This window comes from Arvicola amphibius, chromosome 2, assembly GCF_903992535.2.
Source record: "Arvicola amphibius chromosome 2, mArvAmp1.2, whole genome shotgun sequence".
Lineage (NCBI taxonomy): Eukaryota > Metazoa > Chordata > Mammalia > Rodentia > Cricetidae > Arvicola > Arvicola amphibius.
In genome coordinates, this window is record NC_052048.2 from 81,508,982 (window position 1) to 81,521,394 (window position 12,413).

General features: G+C 41.9%; 1 protein-coding gene across 1 annotated transcript in view; it reads left to right on the top strand.

Annotated features, from left to right (window-relative positions):
- Hpgds (hematopoietic prostaglandin D synthase) overlaps window positions 1-11,665 on the top strand; it is a 28,456-nt gene extending 16,791 nt beyond the window's left edge. Inside the window, exons 5-6 of the mRNA XM_038319190.1 lie at window positions 7,262-7,360; window positions 11,190-11,665. Of these exons, the coding sequence (XP_038175118.1) occupies window positions 7,262-7,360; window positions 11,190-11,354 (264 nt within the window). The 3' untranslated portion in view covers window positions 11,355-11,665. The remainder of the gene's footprint in view (window positions 1-7,261; window positions 7,361-11,189) is intronic.
- Window positions 11,666-12,413: the final 748 nt, after the last annotated feature.

A 12,413-nucleotide genomic window follows, 5' to 3' on the forward strand; every position in this document is an offset into this window, starting at 1 on the left:
AAGTCAGGTTTTTACCTTTCCTTAATTCATTTTACCTTTTTTTTTTTTCTACAAACTTTCTACACTGTCTGGTAGACATTTTCCTCAAAGTCAATGATATCAGCCTGCCTTCTCTTTTCAGGGGTTCTGGGTGCAGCTGCCTCTCTGACACTTTGCTGAGCTCTCTGTATTCGAGGCCTTCTAGCCCCATGGGTTTCTAGAGAACCTTTGTCTTGGGCCTTCCTGTGACACCATCCCTGTCAGGCCTTGCTTCTGGGACTGAGTCTTGTTTCCAGGGTGATGCCTTCTTTCTTGTGTATGTCATTGTTTTTTTCAAGCAGCTCCTCTAGGACTTCAAAGATCACATCACTAAGAGAAGGTGTGATGGTAACAAGATACACAGGCTTCTCCATCTTGTGTACCTGCTTTGGTTTCCCTGCGCACACGGTGCACGCTTACCATCCTGAGGTTTTCATTAACATCCTGAGTGCTTCTTTCGGCCTTTTCCTGGTTCCGCCTCCTGTTCTGTGCTCATGTGTTTGTGAAACAGTCTACCAATAGCTTTACTAATCAAAGAAAATCAAAACTTTGATGCTCTATTAGTTTGCAATTTTCTTCAATTGAATTTTTACCCAGTTTTATAGTTTGGTTGATGCTTTGGTTAGTTTTTGGGTTAGTTTTTGGTTAGTTTCGTCAACCTGATACAAGTTAGAGTCGTCTGAGAAGAAGGAACCACAACTGAGAACTGAGACTGGAATGGAGGCAATGCAGTGAAACATTTAAATTAGTGATGATGGGGTGGGCCCAGCTGGTTGTGGCTGGGGCTATTCCTGAGCAGGTGGCCCTGGATGCTATGGGAAGACACACTGAGAAAACCATAGGAGTGAGCTAGGAAGCAGCATTCCTCCCCTCGCTGAGTGTCCGCTATGGTGCCTGCTACCAGATCCTGCCTTGAGTTCCTGCTCTGCGTTCCCTCAGTGACAGAGTGTCTGTAACCTGAGAATTGTCAGATGACATGAGCCCTGTCCTACGAGTTATTTTCGATCACAATGTTTATGACAGCACTGGAAAGCCTAAGAGAGCTGGGTAAGAAATCCTGGGCTGCAAGCAATGTTTCATTAGCACCTGAAGATGCCAAAGGCACTCAGCTGTTAATAAGTTTAAGCCAATCTATTTTCTTTACAGTTCTATATGTTTAAGATGATGAGTTTTGTTGTATACAGTGGCACACATTTTTAACCCCAAAACTCTGGAGGCAGAAGCAGGCGGATCTCTATGAGTTTGAGGTCAGCCTGGTCCACATAGGAAGCCCTGGGCCTGCCAAGGCTACATACTGAGAGCCTGTCTCACCAAATAAACAAGCAAAACATAGAAATAGGAAAGAAAGGAATAGAATGGCGAGTTCAGGCACCATCTTTTTTCTTTCTTGAGTCTGTCTGAGTGTACATATGTGTTCACATGCCTGTGTGGATCAGAGGTCCAAGTCCAGTTACTTATCCATGCTTCCTCAGCTTACTTATTGGGACAGTTACTCCCTGAATCTGGAACTCACCAATTCAGCTAGATTGACAGGCCTACAAACCCACACACCCTTCCATTTCTGCTCTGCAGTGCTGGGGCTACAGCTGTGTGTTAGAGAGCCTGGTTTCTCCTTGGGCATCCGGGACCTGTGGTGGTTGAGTAGGAATGGCTCCCACAGGCTAACGTGTTTGAGTACTTGGTCCATTGGGAGTGGCACTATTAGGAAGTGTGGCCTTCCTGGAGGAAGTGTGACACTGGAAGCAGGCTTTGAGGTCTCATATGGTCAAGCTATGCCCAGTGTGGCACATAGTCTCCTTCTGCTGCCTGTGGATCAATATGGAGAATTCTCATTCTCCAGCACCAGTTACCTGTATATTGCCATGCTTCTTGCCATGACAATAAAATAAAATAATTAATAATAATAACAACAACAACAACAACAACCTCTGGAACTGTAAGCCAGACTCCGCTAAATGATTCCATTATAAGAGATGTCATGGTCATGGTGTCTCTTCACAGCAGTAGAAACCCTATGAAGACAGGATCCAAGTTCAAGTCTCCAGGCTTCAGCAGCAAACCCCTTATCAACTGAGCCTTCCTCCCAGCCTAGCATCATCTCATTTGGGTCCATTCAGCCTGAGATGTTTAAAAAAGTGAAAGAAATATCCTTAAATTCTTTTAAAATTCCGTCACTAGCCTCTCTCCATTAATTAATTAATTAATCTTCTAATTTTTCTCACACAGAATGCCTGTTATTGAGAGGCTGAGATCTTTTATACCTTCCATTTTTTCACTTTTGTACTTTCTGAAAGAAATCCCCAACCAGAGTTCTAAATTTCCACCTCTTGGGAGAGGGTTGAAGGAGAGGGGATAGGCGGGGAGGGGAGCAAAGAAAAATGTAGAACTCAATAAAAACCAATAAAATTTTAAAAACTTATCAGGTTTTAAAATATAAAATCTTTTTATTTCTTGACAATTTCATACATGTATGTTATGTATTTTGATTATATATCCTGCCTCCCACCTCACTGGGCCCTGCTTGACACATCTCTAGATTCTTTTTATGTAGTGCTTTGTTTTGCTTGTGATGATATTTTATGATTATTTTATGAATATACTGTCATCTGCCCTCCCATTGCTTGTCTGTGCCAAGTTCCCTTCCTTCCAGTTTGCTATAGTCCCTGTCAGGGTTTGGCCACCCTCTAGAATCCACGGTGGGCTGCGGGATTGTGGATCATGGGAAGCTGTACATGTGTGAATAGCTTATTGACTTTGAATGTCAGTTTCCTTATTGGGGTTCTTCCAATGTCTCTGGCTCCCAGTGTCTGTTGTTGTGATGGGAAGAGCCCAGAGAACACTGTCATCTAGACAGTGAGAAGAGACAAATGGTGACTTCAGAATTTACTGCTCAGTGAGAACATATGCACACCATTCTTCTATTCTTTTTTTTAAATAATTTATTTAACTTTATTTCACGTGCGTTGGTGTGAAGGTGTCAGAGCTCCTGGGACTGGAATTACAGACAGTTGTGAGCTGCCATATGGATGCTGGAACTTGAATCTGGATCCTCTGAAAGAGGAGCCAGTGCTCTTAACCTCTTGCCATCTTTCCAGCCCCCATACTTCTATTATTAGTACATTTTCCATGATACCCTCTGTCATGGAAGCTATTTTAGCCCCTCTAGCCTCCTGGAGAGAATGATGAGATCATGTCCATTAGCCTGAAATGAAGGAGAAGCCTCTGGAAGCTGCTTCTCTGGCCGTTCCCTCCAGCCTCAGCTTCCCGCCCCCTCAGTTCCAGGCTGTATCCTGACTATACACAGGGTTAGTTTCTACCTCTTGCTCTGGTCCTCACTCCCTTTTCCACCTCCATACAGATTTCATCTTATAAAGCATGTGCACTAGTATTGAATTAGGATGGAAATAAACATATACAAGTGTCAAACACATCACCTTTATACAATTTCTTTATTCCAGTCCTCTACTGGCTTCCTTTGGGATACATGCCACAATCTCATCTTAAAAATGTAGTTGGCGGGAGGGGAGGGAAGGGGGAGGAAGAGGGGAGGAGATGGAAATTTTTTAAATAAAAAAAAGTAAAAAAAAGAAAAAAATGTAGTTGGCACATGACTTCTTCAACAGAAAGTATCACCATGATAAGTAATAGGTTTTATTATTTAACCAATTGTCTTAGTGCCCTCTAATGGCCAACACTGTTCATTGACTCCTTTGCCAGAATTCTGCATTACCAGATCCTACCACCAGGGGCTGCTCTCATCCCCTTGACATGCGATCTCCAGTACAAAGCTATCATTGTTAAGCTATCTTTGGAGACAAAGAGGCAACCAGAGTAGTTTGGAAGGTGTGCAGAGTCAAACAAGGGTAAGAAAGAGACTTGAGTTCACCTGGAAAACCTCTAGAACCCATGGTCTGATCACACGGAGCTTGACTGCTTCAACAGTAGTTAAGTCTGTGGGAACTGCCACAGGGCTTATTTCCCAGGCGAGGCATGGAGGCCTCACAGGTGTAAATACGTTGGGTTCAGGTGTTTAGATGGGAAGTACTGTGAAAGGAAAACAAACGTGGTCACTCTCAGACTGCGCGGTCATAACTCCTGGATGGGTGTGATGTACCAGCAGCTGCCCTAAATTCTTGGTACAAATAAGAATTATAAATGAAAGAGACAGCCCAAGTCCAACGTCACAGCCCTTAACAACCAATGGTACTTTCATAATTTTATTTAAACCCCTGCATTATAAACACTATCTCCATGGTTAGGAGCTTCTGATTGGAGATATTTGAACATAAATATACTATTTATATAAATAAGGTATGTTAGGAATATGAGCAGAGAGGAGAGAGAGAGAGAGAGAGAGCACCCACACAAAAACTTGAAAAGCTCAGCTTTGATGACATAAATGTAAAACGACTTTTTGACATAATTGTATTTGGGCTCTGGGGTCTTACACTGGGCGAATCACATTGCCTTCTTCCCACTGATATTTATTTCCCTTTTTACAGTTCAAATTATTTGTTTGTGAAGTATAGGTATGGACTCTCCTTTAAAGCACATTTAGAGCATTCAGTGGCAGTGTATATACATATAACAAGGTGGAAAGTGTTTACTAAGCATCAGCTATTATTAATATGTTTCAACATTGTGTTAATTTGCCCTTTTATTTCTCAGGTGTGACACCTATTTTACATATCATCATTAACACACAGACAAATATGTCATGCTCCCCAAAATAAAAAGAAAGTGTATAAAGGTTTTAGTCCAGTATGCCAAAGACCTCTCTGCTAGGTAGTCTGCCACCTTCTCAGCTTGCCTTTCTCTGTTTTCTGTCTTTCTGTGACCAAGGACCCATGACAGAGGACATGTATACACTACCAGAGGAGAGTATCTCTGGCCATTGGTGATAGAACTAATACTCTAGCGTTGTGAGTAACACAGTAGTCGAGGCTTTTCCATATCTCAAACCACGTTCAGAAGACACAGAAACCCAGATTCAGGTCCAAATTATGCAAAAGAAAATGTAGCAGAGGCATTGACAATAGCTACGGCGTATGCCATCAACGAAAAGTTTGTTTTGAGCTATTTAGGCAGCAGGGTCAGTTGCTGCCACCTTGTGGTCAAGTGGAAATTTCAAACTCAAAGTAACTGCAGTAAGATGGGAGTACAAACACCCTGTGGGGTGAGGCCGGGTCTTGCTCTGCAGCCCAGGCTAACTTTGCTGCCCTCCTGTCCCTGCACCAGAGTGCTGGGACTGCCGGTGTGGGCCACCACACGAGTCTCACTGAAAACAGTCATTATATCTGCTCGAAAGAAATGCAGGTGATATTTCTGCATTTCTCGCTCAAGGCCCATTTCCAATCTTAAAGGATTAAGTGAAACGTGTCACTAGCGCTGCTTTTGAAATTATTGCGGGTATTTATTATTTGGCTACCCAATGTGTCTATATTTGTTTCCTTGCCTGATGATCAGAGTGGAGATAGAAGACATACAGGACAGAGGTAATTCTTATATTTCAGTTTCAACACAGAGTAGCACTGGTAGTGAGAATTTAGATATAGTGAGAAACAGACAACCTTTTACATCTTTTTGGATGCTTTCTTAGTCCTTCAAGTCAAAGAATAGCCATCTAGAACAAACAGAAAACACATATTGGGCAGAGGATCTGTAGGTCAGTAATGGTGTGTTTATCTAGCATGCACAAGACCCCCCCACACATGCACACACAAACACTTAAAACAAAGGATATAACTATTAAACTTCATGTTATTTAAAAATGAACCTTAAGAAATGATTATGCTATCTGTAGTAATTTAGATTTTATTAGTTGGAAATAATTCAACAAGTTATAAAGAAAATCTAAGCTAAAGGAGTGATCACTACTTTGCATATTACAAATTCTTATTTGAACCTAACAATGTGGATGTGACCATTAGAAAGCACACATGGCCTTCACAAAGCCACATCAGGTCCCCACTGTGTACAGTTGTCCAAGAGATCCAGGCTAGCCTCGACTAATTAATGTTCATATCTGATGCAAACTAACCCCAAAAGTGTTCTTTTCAGAACAGTTCTTTGTTGTTGCTAGCGTTTGTTTTATCTTGTGAGTTTTGCTATGGTGCCCAGAACTTACAGCCCTCAGCCTCCCAGGGAGATGAGTTCGCAGGCTGTACCACCGTGTCCAGCAGGTACAACCACTTCTTACTAAGAAGGAGGCGCTGAATAAATTACTTTGGCCTTCCAATTTAATAAAACATACATGTGTAATAAAGAAGGCATCTGTCTTGACCTTCTCTTCCTTTCTCGGGATAATATTTGCTTATAGCAGTGAACTTACCAAAAGGTCAAGTTTGATGTGTCCTATGTATGATATGCAAGGCAGACAGCGCTTATGCTAAGGCCCCACGGGTGTCATGATTCATTAGAGCCTTTTATATCCATCAAGTGCAATAATGAGGGGAGAAACAGAAGTGGAGTGTCCAGCCTCGGAGAACCCAGCACATCTACTTCCTTAAAGTTATGTAACTTTAAGGGCCCTGTGTTACCATGAAATTTTAGAGATCAAAATTTAATAACCTTTTATTACAATAAACTAAGATGAAAAATCATGGGGGTTTCTCATAAAAGCAGAATTGATTTACCAGGACTTGCCTACGTACCTCTTGAGTATTTACCAAAGGCAGCCATATCAGCACACCACAAAGACAATTGTGCACCATTGTTTATGGTGGCACTGTTCACAGTAGACAAATGAAAGAAACTACCAGTCTAAAATACTGGAAAATGAATGCAGGAATATGACATATGTATGTGTATAAATATATGTATATAAAATGTTTGAAATACCACAGGTGATCAAACTACATAATGAAACTGGTAACAAAAATATTTTAAAATGAGTAATAGCGTGGGTGAGATGGCTCAGCTTGCTGCTATGCCTGAGGACCTGGGTGGGGAGACTGACTCCTGAAAGTTGCCTTCTGGTTTCTACATAGGCACTGCCTGCAGCACAGTGCACACACACACACACACACACACACACACTTACACACACACACACACACACACACACACACACACCCTATGCACAAAATAAATGTATTTTAAAAACTTAAGTAATAGATGACTGTGTCTCTCTGCGGTCATAACGGGGAAGAACAAATGCCTATCTACTCTCATCCCTTCTGAGCTGCTGTTGAGACTACACTGATTCTTCCCATCATTCACGAGGATATCTGCTCTCTCCTAGGAACGGACCTTCAAGGAGTTGCTCACATGTCATGCGCCTCTTCTTCTGAAAGATTTGGACACATACTTAGGGGACAAAGAGTGGTTTATTGGTGATTATGTGAGTACATGCCATGTTTAAAAATACCAGCACTTGTATTTAGATAAGATGATAAACTAAAACCTTACAGAACAAAATGTTGTTCTAGCCAGGCATGGTCATGTCTATCTGTCTGTCATCCCAGCACATGAGAGGCTGCACAGCAATTTGAGGGCAGGCTGGGTGACCTGAGCCCTGTCTCAAAAAGGAAAGAAGAAAGAATGGGGTGCAGATAGATATTACTCAGAAACTACGAGAGAGAGAGAGAGAGAGAGAGAGGAAAAAAAACACCAAACTTCCCTAAACTTACTCTCTACACAGATCTGATATGGATTCATGGAACACTTTTTATAATTATATACAATAATTTTAAAAAGTTAACCTAAGAACTACTTAGAGCATGTATGTGTACATGTGCACATGTGTGTGGAATCTGTGGGAGGATGATGTGGAGGCCACAGGTTGACTTCAGACATTATTCCTCAGACATTGTCCATCTTGTTTAGTGCAACAGGATCCCTTGCTGACCTGGAGCTCACCAGTCAGTCAGGCAAGGCTGGCTGGCCTGAGCCCCAAGGCTGTTCCTGCCTCTGGCTTCCCAGTGAGTGCAGAGATCACAAGACTGAGCCATGACATCCAGCTTTTGTACATGGGTTCTAGGGCTCAAACTTGGCTCCTCACAATGCTGGCACGGCAAACACGTTTTCAACCAAACCATCTCCTCAGCCCCAGGAAACACCTTTCATGCCAATTCACTACAGTCAGACCCATGATAGGATCCTCAGAAAAACAAACCCACATGCCACTGTCAGTAGAACTATTAGCAGTTTGGGGCACTGTTGGTATTGTTTTAATGACGTTATGATTTGTACACAGGGGAGTGCAGTAATCAGAAATCACACTTGAGGTTACTAAGAAGCAGGCTCTTTGGAGTGGAAGAAGAGGAGACAAAGATAATCCAGTTATCATGAGTATTCCTTATATCCAGATTCTAGTCTCCTAAATAAGGAACTGGGGATTTGTAGACTAGTTGGATGTTTCTCTCCCACCCACCAGTTCCCAAAGAACCACTCTGAAGCTTAATATTAATTACAAACTGTTTGGCCTAACAGCTCAGGTTTATTATTAGCTAGCTCTTAAAAATTAAATTACCCCATTTCTATTATTCTGTATTTTACCATGAGGCTCCCAGCTTGCTACCTCACATCTTGCTTCCCTGGCATCTGCTGGCATCCCTCCAACTCCACATTCTCTCTCTATCTCTATTTGGATTTCTGACCTGGATCTATTCTGCCTGGCTATTGGCCAAATCAGCCAATGTTAATAAAACACAGCATACAGAAGGGCATCCCACACCAGTGGACAAATGACTTTGAAGGTGCGTGGTTGATCGGCAGTTATGATTCACCAGACTAGCTTTAATATATATATATATATATATATATATATATATATATATATATATATATATATTTCAGTTTTAATAAAGGAAAGAAAAGGGAACTTACAAATCCAAGGTTCCAGCGAGGAGCGCAAATAAGTCAATATTAGCCTAAGGGGGACACGCCTTACAATACAAGGTTTTTGGCTAGGCTTCCCCTTCATGACTTATTCCCAAGTTGAGAAAAGAAATATACTTTTTCCTACTGGACGTATATAAATTTCCATTTTTTGTTGTTGTTATTTTGGGTATCAAAGGATTCAGAAGTCAGCCCAGGAATGACTAGAGATGGAGCAATACAGGCTTCGATGAGAATATTAACAACAGCAAATTCAAACAACTCAAAACAAAATAGAGGAGCTTATGATAACTTCTGCTATATCCAAACACACAACACAGCCCCAAACCCAGCTCCATGTTTGCTGTAAAGACAGAAACCTCTCAAGAACAGACACTAATATGAGAGGCCTGGTCTTCTGCCTTTTCCTGCAGGCAGTACACATTTCTTGTCAGAAAAGTACCCTAGTCATAAATACAGGATTAGAATCAATGTTATCACTTTCCAACCCCAAAGAAGCAATGGGCCCAGCTAGCAGCTGCCAGAAAACACTCATATCACAGAGGGACAATGGGCAGATGCGTACAGGCATGCTTTTGGAGCAGGAACATACCCACCCAAATCAAATCTCACTTACCTCAGTGCTGGTGGAGGTGGGGCTTCTCAGCCTGTGGGGCTACTGTGTGTGGAAGATAAAGAGAAAGGGTGCTGTCTGTGGCTTGGGTGGCTCTGATCAGCCTACCTTGTTCCTACACCTCCTCAGCTTTCCAGCACACTACACAGCCCCTCACTTTCTCCCACTTTCCTTTTCTAAATTGTCCTTTCCCTTCCCTATTTCCTGAGTATTTCTAATAACTGATTTTTAAAAAAAATTCTTATTACATATTCCCTTTGTAAACCACTCCATTCCCATTCCTGAGCACCCTCCCTCCCTCCCGTCTCTGTCTCTCTCTCTCTCTCTCTCTCTCTCTCTCTCTCTCTCTCTCTCTCTCTCTCTCTCTCTCTCTCTCTCTCTCTCTCTGTCTGTTCTTCAATGTTCCAAACTAGACATGTCACACTCCCAGCTAAAACCTGCTAAGACTGGATGTCTGGACCCTTGGTCAATACACATCAGCTCTTAGAGAGTTCCCCTGCACACGTTAGTCATTCCTTTTTTTCTTCATCAGCCATCTCACTGTTTACTCTTGCTAAAACAAAATCCCAGACTGGGGATGAGCTCCAGTGGCATTTGAAGGCCCTGATTTTGATACACAGAACTACAAACAAACAAACAAGTGTGCATCAGAGGAGGGCATTGCATCCCAGCTTGCTCTCTACTGTCCCTAACACCTAGATGTGGGCACAACACACAATAGGTACTTGATGAAGATTTCTTAGCTGAAGTGTAAATTCTCTGAGCAGCAATCTCTCTTAGATGACAGCAGCCACACACAAACTGTGCACACATGCATAAAGTACGCACACACAAGCAAGTTTAGTCCAGACTTAAATTCCACTTTGTAGCCAGCCTTGTGGAAACATTCTACCACCTCAGGCAACCCCATCTCCAGAGGGAGTTCCAAGAGCAAAAATTCACTCTGCTAATGTGATCATAGAACCAATGTAATACTCCACAGATGAAGTTCAACTAACAATAGAGAACACTCAGTTGACTAAGGTTTAAGGCTGGCTGTACCCTTCACCTTGGCCACTTCAGTATTCCATTAAGGGCCAAATACCTATATAGTTACTTGTTTTTATATGTTGCAAAGATAATGGATTTTACCCAAAATCTTTTCCTTAGAATTATAGACCCTGAAGGGATAACTCATACACTGTTTATTGCTTTATACCTTACACCACAAAGAAACAAGGTAGACAACATAATAGAATAATCTCAGACCCCTGAGCAGGATATCTGCAAGACAGGTGTGGAATCACTGTGGCATACAAAGGAGCACATTATTCTCAATTTCAAGAGTTAAAGTATGTACTCTGGCATGTACACACCTGTAAAGAGCCTGCTTTGCTTTATCGTACAAAGGGCTTTTGGAACAGATGGAAATCTGTGTCTTACATCGTTTGAAAATGTATTGTCAAATTGGACCTGGCTTCAAGACAGTACAGCACTGGACTGTATACTGTAAACCACCTATCTTGGGCACCTCTACCAAGTCACAGACAGTATCCCTATGTCCCTCGGGTACTGTGCTGCTTGTCCCTTCCTAATTTTATCACACACTCAGCTTCTGTACTAACAGAGAGTTGTTTTTAAATTGAAACATTTCTTTAGAGTAAGAATTTAAGCTTACTTTTAGAATGTTCATAGCTTTTTTATAATCAATAGCAAGTCTTGGTTTTCTTTGAAACAGGTAACTTGGGCAGACTTCTACTGGGATATCTGCAGCACCACGCTATTGGTCTTAAAGCCTGACTTGTTGGACATCCACCCCAGGCTCGCATTATTGAGGAAGAAAGTCCAAGCTATTCCTGCCATTGCTGCCTGGGTACAAAAGAGGCCCCAGACCAAGTTCTGACATAGGCCCCAGCACCAGATGAGAGCTACAACAGCCTGCCATATGATCCACACTTCTTACTACCAACTGGACTCTTTGTTGTAGTCTGCTTCCTATGATTGTTTTGTTTTTGCTTCTGTAGGCATTTAGTTTACAGTATTTTACTCTTTTCAGAACTCTGTACTTTTTATAATTGGAGAGAAATAGTTCATAATACATATTCCTTTGCATTGATTATCAACATGCATGGATGCTTTAGTAAAAGTACTACTTTTCTGGCTAGTGTGTCAATTAGCACAGCATTTTAACTACAATAAATGAAGTGAAATAAAGATTTTGAAGGTAGGTCTTCAATCAACAAATCGCTACACTAAAAACCAATGCCTATAATGCTCGGTGGCCAACCATGTCACTGGCCACCACTGTGTTATTCAGGCATACACCAAAATGTATAGGTTGCTTCCCCAAAATATACATCTGTCTGACATGTCACAAACTGGGTACTAAAAAGAGAGAACTCCTAAAGAGTTAAGTACAGATGTTAGAGTTTAATTCAAATGCAACAGATGCAGAGTTGCAGAAAATGAATGCTGTGAGTTCAGCACTGCCACAATTCAGGAGGCTGTAGACAAAGGGGCTTCATCAGCTCACTGAAAAATACACAGGATGTGACATAGAAATTTTGGTGGCCGAGACAAGGGACAGTGGGTTACAAAAATGAGACATCAGTAGAATGAGAAGGCAACTCACAGACTGGGAGGAAGTGTGTACAGGACATTCTACTAATAAAGGATTGTTTCTGAAAACAAAGACCTGCGAAAAGTTAATAGTAAGGAAATAAATATCCTGGTTACAATGTCAGCCAAGAAGGTGGCACTTAAAGAAGATATACAGGTGGCCATGAGCATGTGAAGAGGTGCCGATACAACAGCCTCATGGAATTCGAATAGGAGCACAGACATCAAAGAAACACTGGAGAGGCACTGAAGTACTGGGCAGTAGGACTAAGTGCTGGCAGAGTGCAGAGGTAGCACTGTGTGGCCTAGTTTTCCACAAAACAAAATGTCTCACTCTGTGGTG